Source organism: Pleurodeles waltl, chromosome 10, assembly GCF_031143425.1.
Source record: "Pleurodeles waltl isolate 20211129_DDA chromosome 10, aPleWal1.hap1.20221129, whole genome shotgun sequence".
NCBI lineage: Eukaryota > Metazoa > Chordata > Amphibia > Caudata > Salamandridae > Pleurodeles > Pleurodeles waltl.
This window is the reverse complement of record NC_090449.1, coordinates 75,547,685-75,567,415: the sequence shown is the minus strand read 5'-3', so window position 1 is coordinate 75,567,415 and position 19,731 is coordinate 75,547,685. Positions and strand designations below refer to the sequence as shown.

The following is a 19,731-nucleotide window of genomic DNA, read 5'->3' as shown; positions in this document are numbered from 1 at the left end:
CACCTCAGCGCCTTGAGACCCTCACAGGTGAGTAGTGCGCTTTACAAATTCCTGATTGGTTGATTGATTGGATGCAGCAATGGGATGAGATAGAACTGTCCCTCATTCACCCAGTGGAGCACAGATGCCCATCCATCATTCACTCAGAGGAGAAATGGGAACCATGCAGCAGGCACCCAAGGCATCAATCACTGCATCCTTTCCTGGATGTGTCTCGGGCATCCGGTGCCTAACTAGAGGTGGTGTTTACAGGTGTGGCCCACGGGCACTCATTTTTGGGGACCAGCACTTTCTTTTCCTTGTCCGACTCAGAGAAAGAAAAACACAAAAGTCGGAAAGGAGGAGGAAGAGAAAGATGGAAAAGTAACAACGAAAGAAAACAATCCTGAAAGAAGGAGATAAAGTGGCAGGGAGTATCTGGTGGTGAAAGAACAAGGTGTGAGGTGGCATCAAGACCATGCAGTCTTTTTATTTGGCACCTCAAAATTCGATAACACCAGCCAAGGCCCCCCTCGTCAAAACTTTGAGCTCCAGCACTGATTCTTTTAAGAGTAAAATACTGGGAATATCTAATATTTTTCCTTCGTGTACCTTACAGAAGCACTGCAGCCATTATTGTACGTACCCAGGTATGTCTAGATCTTTTTACTTGTGTTCCCAGGGGACCTCTAGGTGTTGGTATCCTTAGTTCACCGTCTTTAATGCTCACATGTGTACATTTGTCCCCTTCTTTTATGCACCCTAGAGGAGTACTGGAGCCCTTGCTCTATATACATTGTGCAGCACTGGGCCTTTTCTGAATGCACCCAAGGGAACTGGTACATCTCAGGACAGGACTCACTCGCAGGAGTCTGTTTCTCTGGCCTTGGGTCAAGAAATAAGAAGTCAGCATGTCTTTGCTTCTCGCAGCCCTCTTGTCGTGGAAGTGCTGTCCGTGCTCAGTTCGACTGGAGTTGGCATGTCTATGGGTGCTCCACAGGATGTTCCAAAGGCATTTGAGAGTGTTAGGTGTCAGAGAAAGTTGGCAGAATGAGAAGATTTGTGGGATGGGGTTCTGCTTTCTCCACCTGTCATTTCAGGGAAACACCATTCTCTTTGGAAGAGTGGACATAGCTAGCCGTATAGCTTTACCAATCCAAAATGGACACCTCTCACTGTTTGATGCCTGGAGTTCCCAATCAAATATGGTGTCTGCACCTTTTATTGTGTTGTCATTTCCTACCTCAAACAGGCGTCTTGTGGCGCACCTAAGTGCAATTAACTAAAGACTGGTGTCTATTATCAACAATAACAACCAAGTGCCTATGGTGCCCATTGACCTTGTCAAGAGTTCCCGCCCGAACTCCGTCCAGAGAAACAACCTCTTCCCAACTATATCTCAACTGTGAAGCCACTAATCTATCCCACGCTGTGGTCCTGCCCCATCTTAAGAAAACTCTCCACCATTGTGTGGAACACTGGCACAAAGAAGCAAGTAGAGATTCTGATCTGCCATTCGTGATTGGCTACAGCAAAGAGTGACAGAGGGACTAGTTGAAAACATGTTGGCTATTGTCCATTGTTTAGATTTTACCTGTCTCAATGTAGACAGCAAATTAGTTTGTGCCAGACAACTTCAGGTATAGTTTGGACCAAAGTGCCAAGTTAGCGCCCTCTAAAGCTACACCTACACCTTCTTTGTTTGCCTTTAGGGAGGACTTGGTCTGGTACTTCTGGAGGGACTTATATGTGGAACAAGACAAAGACTGTTTTGCAAAAAAAGGGCACAAATCGGATGCATCATGGAAAGCAACATTGCCTCCTCTGGAAGAGAAGAGGCTTGTGCACGGACATGGGCACCATTCAGTTGGAGCTGGGACTGCTAAGCAACTTTGCTGCTTGTATATGACAAGGACTGATTTTCAACACCAGTCATTCATTGAATCTGGCAACTAAACCTTTACCAGTACATATATGAAGCTCTGTTTTTGATTTTACGTTTCAGGTCCCAATCCATCTACTGGTTATTAAAACGCTGCAGCCACGAACAAACATTGTGTAAAGAAATGACAGTGACCAGTCCTTTGACTCAATCTTTGTGTGATGTCACTTCCAGTGATGCCAGCACAGGCCTCTAGAGGTGTGCAACGACAATTTCACATTCCGTATGTTTTTTGGCAAATTGTTAGCATCCAGGTAGGTACGCGGTTAGCATATGGGCATGCTTCACACACATGAAGCAGGTAGATCTTATGCAGAGAAGACTGGTATGTGTTCAGTGTTAAGGCAGACTTCCTCTGCCTGAGCTGCCTGTGTCTTTCTCCATCTGTAGGTGCCAACTCTGAGCTGGTTGAAGATAGTTCATTATATGTGTCAACACATGTGTGTGTATGCACATGCATGTGGGTGTTGTGTGTAATCACTTGATGCCACAAAATTCACTGAGTGATAGTGATATAAAGTCTCCTTCTAGAAGGAAGATATACCACAAATAGATTAGCAACCAGATGTGTCAACCCTTTGCAACACGTAAGAGTTCACTGTGACCAAAGGAACTGGTTTGGCCATCAGTCTAATCGCAGTGCATTGGCGACCCTTTCTTTGGCTGTTTGGACACTGGGAGCTAACCTCGTTGATAGCTGGAAAGGTTTATATGGAGTGGGGTCTTTTTTAGGGTTTCATACTTAGGGCCAGATCAAAAGCAAAACAACCTCTGAATTCTTACCCGCTTAGTGACTCGAAGATGATGTAGTCTGTTTCGCTGGTTCGTGGTACAAATCGAATGCATGTTCTATCGGCATATTCTTTGAATGTGCTGAGAAAGACCTTGTGATCAGAGTTGCCTACAGGGATTAAAACAAAGGCAGTGAACCAATGAGAATAAGAACAGAACAGCTTCAACATCTACCTGCTATGGCCCAGCGTGACCTACTTCCAGACAACATCAGCACGTAATTGAAAACGGTCTTAACCCATGGATGGAGGTGTGCTAAGATATTGCAGGGGTGCCTGACTGGCGCAGTGGTACCATGGAAGTTACTGCAGCCCCCAAGGATGAAAAGGGAGAATATTGCTGCATAAAGTGCAAAGCATCAACCTCAAACAGGCATGTTTGATGGTCCATAATGTAGGGTTTGACGAGTACAACTGAGCGAGAACGCAGAAAGCTGACAAAAAACAAGTTAAGGCTTAATCAGTCTTCAGACTACCTTGTAGCTCATCTACGTGCATCAAAGATCTTCCACCAGTCAGATGGAGAGTTTGTCCTTTGGGAATGGTTGTTCAATGTCTCCCTGAGACGATAAAGCAGTGGCCTAACCAGAGCAGAAAGGCAGATATTAATGGATTTCAGGGGAAAAAGGAAAGAATATGATATTGTCAATTAATAGAGGGGAATAGCTTGAAGGAATCCATTGTGGTTGAACCATTCCCAATTACGCGGACTCAGATTTAGGAAAGCCATCCTCCTACACTTTCAGAAACAGTAGAGGATGATATGTGTCTCAGAAATCGTGTGATCTAATGGTGATAAGGTCAATAGCCTACATGGGTCTGTCATATTTCAGAGTATGGGACCTTGGGTCAAACCTGAGCTATCATGACCTTATCTATTAAATTAGATGCTGCTTGCCTTGTTTAAGGGATCTGACCTGCAGTGATCATAGGTCCCTCCCCATCGGTATCTTTTTTATCGTTCACAGTAAGAGGTCCAGAGGGACCACAAATGTAATCTGGCATGACCCACCCAGATGTACCACCAAACCCAGCTCACATTGACCGCCAGATCTATACTTACTGTAGACATCAGTCTTCATGTAGGGAACATACACGTGGCCGTCTTGATGTTTGGGCCACGTACAGATCCCACTGGAGCATTCCCTTGCGCTCCTTTGTTCTCTTCTTGCAACATCAAGATTCATATTAAAGTAGCTCCCGGCGTGTTGACCTACTTTAAACAAGACAAAACGAGATGAGAGGCTGGCTTGTTGGCAGAAACAGTCAAGTGGCACTGAATGTGGCTGTGGGCATGTTTGGCAGTTGACCCTCCCAACAAAGTGGAAGGGTCACCGAGCAGGAAGTACATGACCCGCAGATGCTGCATCCCCAATGGCACCAGCTGAAGTAGTCTCAAAAGAGCACATTACTGTCAATGTTTATAATCACGAGGAAAAAACACAGTTTATTAAGCCACAATTCAAGAAATATATATAAAGAACAATAACGTATCCCAGCATGGCAACTGTAGCCCTATCACAGTTAATAAATCAATTTCAAGAAATATATTCACCATAACAGGTGAAAATTGACTATACAACATACCCTGTATAATAATTACACCATCCTCTTAATCTCTCTACTGTAAATCAAAAGAGGATATAGACTAAAACTCCAGGAACCAAAAGTTGAATTATGCGTAGTATTGACCATATGACTTAAGAAAATCAAAATAACCTTGGAGGAATCCTCTCTGTTCCTTAGTTTGAACATAATCTCTTTCATAAGTTCATGATTACGCTTTTCATTAACCTACACTTCAATTTATTTTAGAATCTGTGACAACTTCCAGTTTCTTAGAATTATTCTCTTTCCTGTTTTTCCAAAGTTTAGTCATTTTTCCTTCACAGCACCGTGCCTTAAAGCACAGTAGATCACTAGGCTTTGATGGGCTCTCATTGGCCTCACTTAAGTAATTAGACAATGGGGATTTGCTGCTGGTGAATGTGATTGCCAGGGAAAACTGAGTGTGTTCATCTTCAACAATTATGAACCTACTTCATCTTTTTGGTGGGGTCATTAGCGTGATGACCTTGAAATCTAGAAACCGTAATCTCCTTACCTTTGTTAAATCATTTTAGGTAAAAATTTACTTACAAGAAAAATTAATTTTAGATACACACTAAATATAATCACAAAGGGGATACACATGGAAAAATAGATTCTAGCTGGACTGAAGTGATGAGATACGTGGTGCACATCTATGGTCTGGATGGAATGAGTTTCAGGTCTGTAGATCATGCGCTTAAGAAGCACTTCCACTCACTTTTGAATGTAAAACTTAGAGTGCAAGTAAGAAAGAGTAAAGTTATAATCACAGAGTGGTGACCTACCTGAGGAGACTGTAGTGAGGTCCCGCAGAGTTCCAATGTTGTCTATCAGCGGACACAGATGGCATTGTGTAACCACTGCAGATCCAGCAGGGTTGAGGTTCAATGAGAAACACATCTCATCTCCACTTCCACATTCCGCTATAGTTGGATCCACCCCTTAGGGGTGTCTTTCCCAAAGCCAAGTCTTTTAACATGGACTATTTTGTCCAGCTCTAAAGATGCATAGTGAGTGTGCTGACCTCTAAGCGTCCTCAGATAAAACAAATATGTGCACTTGCAGTGGCCACGACTCAGGAACGCATGTTCAGACTACGGCCAATGAGGTCCTCCGGTCCTTTCAAGGAGACCTGACTAACTAACTAATCGGAGCTCTGATACAATCCCAAGTGACACACTCATCCTCTAGGCATCCGTTCTGTCTCGCCTGCTTCTTTTTTAGGTACTTTTGCACCACACAGTGACCCCCTCCGGCAGGGCAGGCTTAGTGGGATCTGAATGTTCCGTCAGGCGGGCCTCTGAATACTGAGGTTACTGAAAGGTGTCTCATGACCAAGGCCACTGGAATTATGTAGCAGTAGAGAAACAAATTATGCAGCAGGATTGACTAAGTTAAGGGGCTAGAAAATACAAATTATTCCGCACAATGTGGCGCATGTTTTGATAGTATTACTTTATTATTTTATCAGCTTTACACATGGTAACTCTGTATGGGCAAATATTTCACATTATTAGTACCAGTTTAGCATCCAAATACAGCAATAAGCAATTGAAACATGACCGGTCAAACTTTGAGAAGAGCCTTCTACTGTGCGGAACCCGTGTCACCATATTTTAGTAACGTTTCATCTGTTTGAGCTAGAAATCATGTTTTTGCTTGATTTGTTTGGTTTTTGCAGATTTCAGCAGATGATGGATTGTGTGACCAACATGGTAAATCCATAATTATGTGGAAAAAGCCAAGACCGCAGAATAGCATAATTCAAGTAGCCCTGTTCATGAAACACTTGTGTGCACATTGAATAGGACAGTGTAATGCACAGAATCACAAGGTCCTTGGCCAAACCAGGTGTTATACAAGATTCTGTTCTCATCACTCACATTTGTATATATTCAGTTTGTCCTCTGCCCTTATGCAGCAGCTATACAAACGCTCAGTTAAATGTAGTCTGTATTGGCCCTCTCCCAGTTACATACAAGACGAGGAGGGCCTGCATCTCATCATCATACTTGGTTCCTGCTCAGCCTGAGAATGCCCACCCTCCATACATCACTTCCTCTGTTTGCCCTACCCAGGAAGTGCTGTTCGTGGGCCGCACAACATCCATCAACAGATTAATGTATTGTTTTGCCTGCTGTACATGTGAGGCTCTTAAATTAGGACATAAGAATATCAGCATCAGAAACAATTTGTACTGGAAGATGACCGTCGCATCACTCACCATTTTGATTTGCACTATACATCAGATTGAAGGCGCTCTCCAGTGCTGCAGTGTCTATGAAGGGAGAAGACACATTGTTGTGCTATCAAACATTGACAGGTTTGTTGTACAGTCACAATACTCAAAAAATACATTTTATCACCAGGCACATACAGAATTTATTGTATGTTTTGTTCAAATGCTTACATCTCTCCAGTTCCTTAGAAAGTTTGATATATATATGTATGTGTTTGTGTGTGCGTTTGTATGTATATTATATATATATATATATATATATATATATATATATATATATATGTATATATATTTATATATATATATATATATAGAGAGAGAGAGAGAGAGAGAGAGTGAGAGAGAGAGTTTCAGGAAAACCCGAGAGCTCTGGAGTGTGCCAGAGCTCTCAAATTTCCCAGTTCAATGCATGATGCATAAGGAGTTCATGCAGGTTAGGAAATTTCTCTGAATTCTAGTGGGGACTGAAGCCTTATTTTCATAAGGACTGGTAAAGGACTAAAAATGCCACCATGCTAAGAAAAACAACCTGTACCATATGAGTGACTAATGCATGAACCTCGGTAACTAGAAAGCTTTGTATGTCATAGTCTGTTAGACCTGGCAGCTCTTGACATGGTTTTCCTGTACTTTTTGCTTCTGACCTCCTGTTTTTGGACCCTGTGCTGTAATTCATTTTGGCTGGTTTCGACAATCTGGACACTTTACCACTGCTAACCAGTGCTAAAGTGCAAGTGCTCTCTGTCTAAATTGTATTGGTGATTGGTTACCCATGATTGTTATATTTGATTTACTGGTAAGTCCCTAGTAAAGTGCACTATAGGTGCCCAAGGCCTGTACATTAAATACTACTAGTGGTCCTGCAGCACTGATTGTGCCTCCCACATGATTAGCCCTGTAACATGTCTGAGACCTGCCACTGCAGTGTCTGTGTGTGCAGTCTTGCACTGTCAATTCGTTCGGGCAAGTGTACCCACTTGCCAGGCCGAAACCTTCCCTTTGACTATATGTAAGTCACCCCTCAGGTAGGCCCAAGGTGGCCCCATGGGCAGGATGCAGTGTATTTATAAGGTAGGACATATATGGATGTGTTTTCTATGTCCTGATGGTGAAATACTGCCAAATTTGGGGTTTGCTATTGCAAGGCCTATCTCTCTCATAGGTTAACATGGGGATTGCCTTTAAATATCTTTTAAGTGCAGTTTCCCATTGGGAGCAGATAGAGATATGGAGTTTGGTGTCTCTGAACTCACAATTTTTAAATACATCTCTTGGTAAAGTCGGTTTTGAAATAATCAGTTTGAAAATGCCACTTTTAGAAAGCATTTTCTTGCTTACCCATTCTGTGGCTCTGCATGCTTGCGGAATCCACGTCTAGGTCGGACTGACAGTTGGGCTGTTTGTGAATTCCCAGTGGACAGTGACACAAAGGGAGCTGGGAGTCTCCTGCACCTCCTGATAAGTCTCCTGGGCTAGAATGGAAAAGGAGGAGCTTACAACTGCACCTGAAAGAGCTGTGCCTGTCCTCCCACAATGCAGTCTTCAACCCCCTGGTGTGTGTCTGGGGCCAGGCCTGGGCAAGGCAGGATCTTGTAAACAACAGAGAATTTCCTTTGAAGTTTGCCTACTTCAAAGGCAGAAATGGGTATAAGTAGTGGACCCAAAACCCTAGACTTTTAGTCACTCTGCCTATTGCTTTGCTGTGCAGGCCTGCTGCTGCTGCTTCTGCCTAGGAGGGGAAAGGCTGGACTCTGCTTTCTGCAATCCTGCTGATGAAGTGTCTCCAATGGCTTGGACTGAGCTTGCCTCCTATGACAAAGCCTCCGGGACTGCAAGACTTCACTTGCCAGCCGTTGGGTCTACTTGCTATGGATCCTAACTCGCCTGGTGGTGCCTACTCCATTCTCTGGGCCCCTGGGAGTAAAAGCTGGTTGAAAAACAAGAAAAAACTGTTGCACTGGCTCCGGATGATGCCCGGACCGACGCAGCTGCTTGAGCTCACAACACTGCCTACAACCGAAGCCGTGGTCCCCACTGGAGTGCAACGACCCTGCCGACATCACAGGCCTGACGCCACTGCATCCCCGCTGATGTCCCGTGACTTTGTGTGTCCCGAGTGCATGTCACGGACATCTGTCACACCCAACTCTGCTGCGGCGCCCGCAGCCCTGTGGCATGACCACGACCCCATGGAGTCACCCCACTGTGTCTCGACACGCCAGACATCGACCCTGCTGGAGCATAAGGACTCTTCGCACCGAAGCGGCCTCACCTCCCCTGCTCCGTAGTAAGGAACCAACACCACACCAGATTCAGCGACGCCTCTCCTCCCCGACTCCCTGCACCAGCTTGTTTCTTTGTTACCAAAGGTACTGTACCTGGGGGTCCATGTGACTCCGTGACCGGCGCCACTGGCATCAGATTGTTGCAAACGACTCTGTCACCACTCCGCGATAACTCTAAATTGAAACATTTGTGTTTCTAAGCACTGTATCCAAGTTTCATCTTTAAAAATTAATAACTTTGCTTGTGTATGTTGTATTTTTGCTGTTTTGGTCTTGTTTGATTCAGATAAATATTGGCTATTTCTCTAAATGGGTGTTGAGTCATTTTATTGTGTTTTCACTGTGTTACTCTGCATGTTTGCACAAATACTTTACACATTGCCTCTGAGATAAGCCTGACTGCTTGTGCCAAGCTACCAAGGTGGTGAGCAGGGGTTATCTGTGCTGTGTATCTCCCTTACCCTGACTAGAATGAGGGTCCCTGCTTGGACAGAGTGAAAACTGACTGCATTTCTAACACAGTCACACACACCTCTGCTCTACAACTCAGAACAAAGTTAGCAAACAACTAAATGAAAGGTATGAAACTAATGTGATCGGTCAGTTATTACTGAGTCAGGCAGAAATAGCAAGGTTGACCGGGGGATGTGCACAAACCCCAAGTATAGGACACACACACTTTCAACTAGACCTGGCTTTTTAGGCAACCACAGTTTGCTTCCTAGGATGTGTTAAGTTGTAAATGCAATATTAAAAGCAAAACTGCAAGGCCCAGAAGGCAGTATGCTATTGACTAAAAAGAGAGCCTAGGCAGAGGGTATCATACGCAACATGGGACCACTTTCTCTCTGTCAGGCTATGGAGCAAGGGGTGGTTAAAAGTTACATTCATCCCAGGGTAGAGTGACCTCTAGAGCGGTGACAGTGTCCCTTCTAGACTTTGCAAGTTAACTCCTATTACAGTTGTACTTTTCAGGGCTGATTCATAAAGGCATTTATAACTCTCTGAACTAATATTCCAGGAGGAACTTGTTGTACCTACTCTTACATGCCTTTGTGAACTGGTCCCAAAATCTCTAAAATGGGAATAAAATGGAAATATTCAACTACAGTTAATACAAATAGAAAGGACTGTGCCAACTTTACCATTTTCCTAACAGGGAGGTAGATATTTCAAATAGGCATGTAATGGTACATAAAAGAGTACTCCTGTAGTATTACTTCATGGTGCTGGTCCATGCCTTTGTGAATCCACCCCTTTGTGTACACAGCCAAGTGGATTCATCCTGAAGGTTGCAAGGCTTAATGTATTAGTTTTGATTCATCGATGAGAAGCAGTTACTATGTATTCATCAATGAAAATAAATCTGCTTCAGATAATATACTAAACCTTGAAAGCACGTGTCTCAGTAAAGAGATGCTCACCTTCCAGCTTCCTCTCCTGTCTTCGTGTTCTTTCCAAATAATGACTCTGTGAATAAAATATAGCAAACATCACCACTTGGTATATACCTGAGCTCTCCTTCCCCTCCAAGCCCTGGAACAGGTGCGCAGTGGGCGCTGCACTAATGGGGCATGGCATGCAGATGCTGTGCAGGGGTTGGGTGTAATAAAGTACACACTGTGCATGTCCCCTTCCCACCTAGAGCTGAACAAAGGTGTGCAACCCTTCGCAGCTGAAAACAATAGTACAGTGCATTGGCAAAGCCAATAGGTCTATCCTATGAGAGATCTTTTGGCTTTGTCAATGTCTTTTAGCCATATTGTACAGCAGCAGGCTGCTGTTCAGCATTGCTTAAAGTTAGTGGCATGACGTAGAGAAGAGTGGCATAGAATTTTGAAGAGGTTCATTATATGGAGTGAAGTGGCATAAGGTAGAGTGGAGTGGCATAGAAGATAGTGGCTTAAAGTATAGTGGCATAGAGTAGAGTGGCATGCAGCAGAGGAGAGTAGAGTGGCGTACGTTGGCCTGGCAAAGAGTCCAATGGCATGGGGTGGCATAGAGTGGAGTGCCGTAGAGTGGAGTGGTATACAGTAGAATGTAGTGGTTTAGAGTGGTTTAGAGTGGAGTAGAGTGGCGTAGAGTGGGTAGTGTTGAGTAGTACAGTTGTGTGTGTAACAAAAGCTGCACCAGAGATATCAGATTGTGTGAAAGCAACATTAATAAAAAGCTATATGCCTCTGTTGAAAGTATTAAAGCACATTGCACATTGAGGAATAATATTGAAAGTTTTATGAAATATAAAGAATAGTGTGTTGCATAAATATGAGGAAGAACACAGATGAGAAAGAACACATGTACTTGGTCCATGTTCCAGGCAAGAGCTAACACAAGAAAGGAAGGGAAGACTACAGGAGCTAAGCAATCGAAAGACTGCAAATGAGACTGACAATGAATACAACCAATGGTATGTTGTGGGTGGGTTGTAAGCTCACTGAATTGTAAAATAATATGTTACCCAGAGCATGCGGTGTATAGGCGAAACCTAAAAAAGTGTACATTTATAAAGAGGTTGGGGGGAATGCTGTAGAGTACATGTTACAAGAGAACATGCTGTGGGCAGGGAGTGCATCTAACATTATTAAGTGCTGTGGACAAGGAGTGCATGTAACAAGAACATGCGGAAAGTGGGAAGTGCATGCAGCAAAACTAATTCTGTGGCCGGGAAGTGCAGGTAACAAGAACACATGCTGTAGGTGGGAAGTAAATGTAACAAGAGACCATGCTGTGGGTTGGGAGTACATGTAACAAAAACCCATGCTTTCGGTGGGGAGTACATGTAACAAGGAAACATGCTTTGGGCATGGATTACTTGTAATAAATGGCCATGCAGTGGGAGGAGAGTACATGTAACAAACAAACATGCTGTGAGTGGGGAATACATGTAACAAGAGAGCATTTGTGGGTGGAGAGTAAACGTAACAAGAGAACATGCTGTAGATTAGAAGTACACATAACAAGAGGAAATGCTGTAGGTGGGTAGTTCACGCAACAATAGAACATGATGTGGGTGTGGAGTACATGTAAGAAGAGAAAATGCTGTAGGGTGGGGTATGTGTAACAAGAACATGCTGCTAGATAACTTGCTGTCGGTGTGGAGTACATGTAACAAAAGAACGTGGAGTAAGGGAATATGCCTGGGGTGGGGTGTACATGTAACAATGGAACATGCTGTAGGGGCAGAATACATGTAACAAGAGGAGATGCCGTACGTGGGAAGTAAATATAACAAGATAACATGCTGTGGGTGGGGGAGTTTATGTAACAAGAGAGCATTCTGTAGGTGTGGAGTACATGTAACAAGAGAAGATGTTGCTGTGGAGTACATGTAACAAGGGAACATGCTGTATGTAGGGATGAAACAAGATAACATCCTGCAAGGGAACATGCTGTAGGCAGGGAGTATATGTAACAAGAAAACATGCTTTGGGTGTGAAGTACATGTAAAAAGAGAACATGCTGTGGAGTATATGTAACAAGAGAACATGCTGTAGGTGTGGAGTACACTTAACATGAGAACATGCTGTAGGTGGGGAGTACACTTAACAAGAGAACATGCTGTAGGTGGGGAGTACATGTAACATGAGAAAACGCTGTAGGTGTGGAGTATACATAACAAGAGAACATACTGTAGGTGTGGAGCACACATAACAAGAAAACACGCGTAGGTGTGGTGTACACGTAACAAGAAAGAACAAGCTGTAGGTGGGGAGTACACGTAACATGAGAGAACACGCTGTGGGTGCGCAGTACACGTAACAAGAGAACACGCGTAGGTGTGGAGTACACTTAACATGAGAACACGCTGTGGGAGTGGAGTACACTTAACAAGAGAACACGCATAGGTGTGGTGTACACGTAACAAGAGAGAACACGCTGTGGGAGTGGAGTACATGTGACATGAGGGAACATGCTGTGGGTGTGGAGTACACGTATCATGAGGGAAGATGCTTTCGGTGTGGAGTACACGTAACATGAGAGAACACGCTGTGGGTGTGGAGTACACGAAACAAGAAAACACGCGTAGGTGGGGTGTACACGTAACAAGAGATAACACCCTGTGGGAGTGGAGTACACTTAACAAGAGAACATGTGTAGGTGTGGTGTACACGTAACAAGAGAGATCACGCAGTGGGTGTGGAGTACACGTAACAAGAGAGAACACGCTGTGGGAGTGGAGTACACGTGACATGAGGGAACACGCTGTGGGAGTGGAGTACATGTATCATGAGGGAACACGCTGTGGGAGTGGAGTACATGTATCATGAGGGGACACGCTGTGGGAGTGGAGTACACGTAACAAGAGAGATCTCGCTGTGGGTGTGGAGTACACGTAACAAGAGAGAACATGCTGTGGGTGTGGAGTACACGTAACATAAGAGAACACACTGTGGGTGTGGAGTACACAAAACAAGAAAAAACGCTTAGGGGGGGTGTACACGTAACAAGAGAGAACATGCTGTGGGTGTGGAGTACACGAAACAAGAATACACGTGTAGGTGGGGTGTACACGTAACAAGAGAGAACACGCTGTGGGAGTGGAGTACACTTAACATGAGAACATGCTGTGGGAGTGGAATACACTTAACAAGAGAACACGCGTAAGTGTGGTGTACACATAACAAGAGAGATCACGCTGTGGGTGTGGAGTACACTTAACAATAGAGAACACGCTGTAGGAGTGGAGTACACGTGACATGAGGGATCACACTGTGGGTGTGGAGTACATGCATCATGAGGGAACACGCTGAAGGTGTGGAGTACACTTAACAAGAGAACATGCTGTGGGAGTAGAGCACACTTAACACGAACATGCTGTAGGTGTGGAGTACATGTAACAAAAGAGAACACGCTGTAGGTGTGGAGTACACGTAACATGAGAGAACATGCTGTGAGTGTGGAGGACACGTAACAAAAGAACATGCTGTAGGTGGGGAGTACATGTAACATGAGAAAACGATGTAGGTGTGGAGTACACATAACAAGAGAACATACTGTAGGTGTGGAGTACACTTAACAAGAAAACACACGTAGGTGTGGTGTACACTTAAAAAGAGAGAACAAGCTGTAGGTGGGGAGTACACGTAACATGAGAGAATACGCTGTGGGTGTGCAGTACACATAACAAGAGAACACGCGTAGGGTGGAGTACACTTAACATGAGAACACGCTGTGGGAGTGGAGTACACTTAACAAGAGAACACGCGTAGGTGTGGTGTACACATAACAAGAGAGAACACGCTGTGGGTGTGGAGTACACATAACAAGAGAGAACACGCTGTGGGAGTGGAGTACATGTGACATGAGGGAACACGCTGTGGGTGTGAAGTACACGTATCATGAGGGAAGACGCTGTCGGTGTGGAGTACACATAACATGAGAGAACACGCTGTGGGTGTGGAGTACACGAAACAAGAAAACAATCGTAGGTGGGGTGTACATGTAACAAGAGAGGACACGGTGTGGGAGTGGAGTACACTTAACATGAGTACACGCTGTGGGAGTGGAGTACACTTAACAAGAGAACACGTGTAGGTGTGGTGTACACGTAACAAGAAAGATCACGCTGTGGGTGTGGAGTACACGTAACAAGAGAGAACACGCTGTGGGAGTGGAGTACACGTGACATGAGGGAACACGCTGTGGGTGTGGAGTACACGTAACAAGAGAGATCACGCTGTGGGAGTGAGTACACGTAACAAGAGAGAACACGCTGTGGGTGTGGAGTACATGTAACAAGAGAGAACACGCTGTGGGTGTGGAGTACACGTAACATCAGAGAACACACGGTGGGCATGGAGTACACGAAACAAGAAAACATGCGTAGGTGGGGTTTACACATAACAAGAGTGAAGACGCTGTGGGTGTGGAGTACACGTACCATGACAGAACACGCTGTGGGTGTGGAGTACACGAAACAAGAATACACGCGTAGGTGGGGTGTACACATAAGACAGAACACGCTGTGGGTATGGAGTACACGTAACATGAGAGAACATGCTGTGGGTGTGGAGGACATGTTACAAGAGAACACGTGTAGGTGTGGAGTACACGTAACATGAGAACATGCTGTAGGTGGGGAGTACACTTAACTAGAGAAAATGCTGCAGGTGGGGAGTACATGTAACAAGAGAACATACTGTAGGTGTGGAGTACATTTAACAAGAAAACACGTGTAGGTGTGGTGTACACGTAACAAGAGAGAACAAGCTGTAGGTGGGGAGTACACGTAAAATGAGAAAACACGCTGTGGGTGTGCAGTACATGTAACAAGAGAACACGCGTAGGTGTGGATTACACTTAACATGAGAACACGCTGTGGGAGTGGAGTACACGTAACAAGAGAGAACACGCTGTGGGAATGGAGTACACGTGACATGAGGAAACACGCTCTGGGTGTGGAGTACACGTAGCATGAGAGAACACGCTGTGGGTGTGGAGTACACGAAACAAGAAAACACGCGTAGGTGGGGTGTACATGTAACAAGAGAGAACACGCTGTGAGAGTGGACTACATGTATCATGAGGGAACACGCTGTGGGTGTGGACTACACGTAACAAGAGAGAACACGCTGTGGGAGTGGACTACATGTAACAAGAGAGAACACGCTGTGGGAGTGGAGTACAGGTGACATGAGGGAACACGCTGTGGGTGTGGAGTGCACGTAACAAGAGAACACGTGTATGTGTGTTGTACACGTAACATGAGAACGTCCTGCCCAACGCTATGGACTTCAACCAGGGACAACAAAACAGCGCCGGGTCCCGCCGCAGTTTTAATGCTTCAACCAAATGCTCTTTTCATCAGTAGGAAAAAGAGAATTTCTAAAAGTGCGTGTTCCAGAGCTAACACCACCTCTTCCCAGGCCTTCAAAACCGACCTCAAAGCTCTCCTCCTTCAAAGACACTTCCAAAGTTAATTCAAGCCCTCTGTTTTCAGAAGGAAGTCCTTCCATTATAGGATATTCTGTTCTCCATGCCTATAGAAGTGCCTTCCCAGGGTGTTTTTGTGTTTTGAGTGTCTGCCATTTAGTGCAGTATTTTACCTCTACCTGTATTTTGTACTCGTTTGCAACATGCACACGGCACCTTTCCTTTTCAACGTATCATTTGCTACCTCTTATATCTTGTTTGCTTTTGATACATGCACAACGGCCACCACTGCCTCATGTAACGTAACTATTGTTTTAGTGTTTTGAGTGTCTACCATTGATTGCAACTTTTTTTTTACCTCTATTCGTACTTTATTTGCTCTTGTAACCTGCACACGTCACTTTTTCCTCGTTTGCTACCTCGTTTATTTTTTGCTCTTGATACGTGCACAATTATCACGATTGCCTCTTGTAATGTAACGCTTGATTTTGTAACAGGCTCACTTGTAATTCTTCTCCTCTTGTATCTTTACTTTGCCTGTTGTGAAGCGCTCTGACACCTTCGGGTAAAGTCCGCGCTATATAAAAACGCATTAAATAAAAATAAATAAATAAAATAACACACAGCGTTGTTCTAGGGAACAGGAAGAGGTGCAAGTCAATGCCATCCCAGGGCGACCTGTGCGGGCCTCACGTCACACCGCCCCACGGCCGACCCCACGCCTTGAGGGTGACCTCATGCCACTAGCGCTAAGCAAGCTGGGACTTGTAGTTCCAATGTCCCCGGTATACACTGGGATTTACAACCCTCAGCATGCACAGTGGTGTTGGGTGAACCTCCGCGGCTGGATGTAGGCCCCCTCTGCACACGGGTCCGAGGTCGTGATGTGCACCTGGGATCGGTTGGTCATTGCTCAAGCAAGACCCTTGTTTTGTTGTTCAGAGCACATACATGGCACTCGTGGCCCGTGTATGAACGGCTGAGCCTGCACAAGGACTGGCACGCCCACACTCACTGGTGCTCGTGCCATCACAGCTCACACTGCATAGAATGAGGAACTGATAGTCCGTGATTGCCTCTGCATAGACAAGCACGAGTCCGCGCGCACAGGAGGAATCACATCATTATTACTCTATCCTCTGCATAGGCCGACACACTATACATAACGCACGTGCAATCGCTGTAGGGTGGCCATAATTTTAAAGCCAAAAACCGGGACATTTCACAAAAGTATAAGGACTACAGTGTTACTTCAACTGAGCGCACAGAATGACAGAGCAGAGGAGGCACCAAGAACACAAATACAATTGATTTTTGAAAGCCAGTATTATGTCTGGTAATTAATTTGCTTTCGTATAACAGTTGATACTGCCCTGCTTTTGAAAACATAAAAAGGCACCTCCTGTCGTTTTCAGTCGACCCTGTCAAAAAACTGAATATTAGCTAAATTTCCCCAAAATCCGACGGGACAATTAGTGAAAAGCCGAGACACCTGTTCACCTTAAAACACTGCCATTATCTGCACATACTGGCTCAGGTATGGTCAATGTGCCTATTGCATCAGATGAATCGCGTGCAGTCTAGGCACTATACCTCGGTGATCTGCTGACTTTCATGTAGCCACGGTACCTCGTTGCACGGAAAGGCACAGCTGCAGTCACGGTGCCCTATTGCACAGATTGGCACACATTCAGTCATGGTGCCCCATTGCATACATTGGCACACATGCAGTCCCACTGCATATATGGCACACGCGGAATCAGGCCACCCCATTGCATATATTGGCACACACGCAGTCGCGGTGCTCCATTATATATATTGGCACACATGGAGTCACGATGCTCTATTGCCTATTTGGCACACACGTAGTCGCGGTGCCCCATTGTACACATTGGCACACATATAGCCCCACTGCATATATGGCACACGTGGAGTCACGCCACCCCATTGAATATATTGGCACACATGCAGTCGTGGTACCCATGACCTATTTGGCACACATGCAGCCCCACTGCATATATGGCACACGTGGAGTCACGCCACCCCATTGAATATATTGGCACACATGCAGTCGTGGTGCCCATTGCATATTTGGCACACATGCTTTCACAGTGCCTCGTCGCATTGATTAATAGGACAATGCATGTCCCGCGCTGCAACAGAATCAAGACAGTGGGTAGCGATGGCACGGTGAGACCTACCTTTGCTGGGAATGCCCAGCCTGTAGCACAGAGCGCCAGCACCGCTAGTGCCAGGGAGCGCATGGTGCAGGCAGCGTCCGGGGACAGCAATGGACTTGACGGGGTGTGAAGAGGTCGATTTATGCTGGATGAGAAGTTAGATCTCTAGAGCCACTCTCCAGCGCCATCCTCAGCTCAGCCCCTTTATACAGTGTCCCTGCCCATGCCCAGGGGCATTGGGAAGACCCCGAGAGAGCAGCGTGAAAAGAAAGGCAGATTATATTCGAGCCTGGAGTTGATTACATTACACAGCGCCCCTCGGTGACTGTGAACAGAACCCCAAATATTTACTCTCAGCCCGTGCCTCGGGGTATTGGTATCAAGGGCTCAGTGGGGTATCTGGAAATCCCCAGGACACCAGTTCGCAGGACCAGTATAGACTTTCATCCGTCCGAGGCTGACAGAGTATCATGATATTAACAATGGCTGTTAATTTGAGCATGTAGAAACAACGGAACTCCAGTAGTAATTTCTACATAAAGAAAATAAAAATCATCATGATTTTCCAGGCAACAAGTTGGTGAAACCATCGGATGTCTGCGGGTTAGTATCGACGCGCGCGCCGGGGGTGGGGGTAGAGAGGGGGGAGGAAAGCTGCGGACCGCCTCCCTTTCACAGGTACCGGAAAACTAAGGAATCTTTCGAGCAAGAAAGATTCAGACCCTAAGAATAGCATCCTATAGTCATGCGGTTGGTGGCATCCACGCCCCCCTCGCTGCCTATAATTGGCGCCTGGAAGGGTGGTCGGAAACAATGGTTTACACAGAGGTCTGCGAGCATTGTCCAGGTTGCATACTGTGATGAAGTGGGGAGTGTGAGCTTCTGGCCACCTGGTTCTAAAGTATGTACCTTGACGCTGACCTACAGCTCCTCTTAAGAAAACAAGCCAGAGCTTCACTTAGACACTGAAGAAACACTCTAACGGCATGTATAAACCCTTTACTTATCTTTGGTAAAACACTCTTTGGTAGATTTTCTTTGCAATGCTGCGTGATTAATGTTCACCTATATTACACAAGCAGTTACAGGTGAATCAACATTCACCTGTACACAGACATGCAGAAACACGATGAGTGCTGCTCACCTGTGGACGGAGGCATGGGGGCTGCTTTTAACCTACGAAATAGACATTGAGTGCTGCAGAGTAGAGAGGCACAGAGTAGAGTGGCGTAGAACAGTGCTTAATTTGTGCTTTTTGTTTCCGTTGCGGCATACCAGCACTTATTTTTGAGGGTCGACACTAAGTTTTCGGCCTCAAGCATTTACTGCAAGCAAAAGACATATACGGGAAAGCAGAGGAAGAAAAAAAAATTAAAGAGCCTCACATGGGAAGAAAGCTGCAAGCCTGATCTGAAGTGACCGGAAGTGTCTGTAAATGGTTTAAAGAGGCCGAGATCGGTTCAGGATTACGCTGCCCAAGCATTCTGTGCTTGCACAATTAACTGCAGCAGCCGTGTGTTTCAGAGGAGAGCTTTGAGCACCAGCACGTTTTTGTTTACAAATTAAGCACTGGCATAAAGTGCAGTGGCGTAGAACAGATTTGCATACAGTAGAGTGGCTTTGAGTGGTGCAGAATGGAGTGGTGCAGAGTAGAATGGCCCAGAGTAGAGTGGCCCAGAGTAGAGTGGCGCAGAATGCAGTGGCGTAGCCTAGAGTGGCCTAGAACAGAGTGCTGTACAGTAGAATGACATGGAGTGGTGCAGAGAGGAGTGGCACAAAGTAGAGTGGCGCAGAGTAGAAGGGCCCAGAGTAGAGTGGCCCAGAGTAGAGTGGCGCAGAGTGCAGTGGCGCA

The 19,731-nt window shown here is 45.4% G+C and overlaps 1 protein-coding gene across 5 annotated transcripts in view; it reads right to left on the bottom strand.

The window, feature by feature from the left end:
• LOC138261108 (low choriolytic enzyme-like) overlaps positions 1-18,137 on the bottom strand; it is a 46,737-nt gene extending 28,600 nt beyond the window's left edge. The window contains exons 1-5 of one of the 5 annotated variants that reach the window (XM_069209758.1): positions 17,901-18,137; positions 10,251-10,296; positions 6,527-6,580; positions 3,776-3,928; positions 2,705-2,822 (exon numbers count right to left, since the gene is read on the bottom strand). In XM_069209758.1, the coding sequence (XP_069065859.1) occupies positions 2,705-2,822; positions 3,776-3,928; positions 6,527-6,580; positions 10,251-10,296; positions 17,901-17,963 (434 nt within the window). In that variant the 5' untranslated portion in view covers positions 17,964-18,137. Of the gene's footprint in view, positions 1-2,704; positions 2,823-3,775; positions 3,929-6,526; positions 6,581-7,879; positions 7,998-10,250; positions 10,297-17,900 lie in introns of those variants that run through there. The other 4 variants (XM_069209759.1, XM_069209761.1, XM_069209760.1 and 1 more) reach the window with 4 other exon arrangements.
• Positions 18,138-19,731: the final 1,594 nt, after the last annotated feature.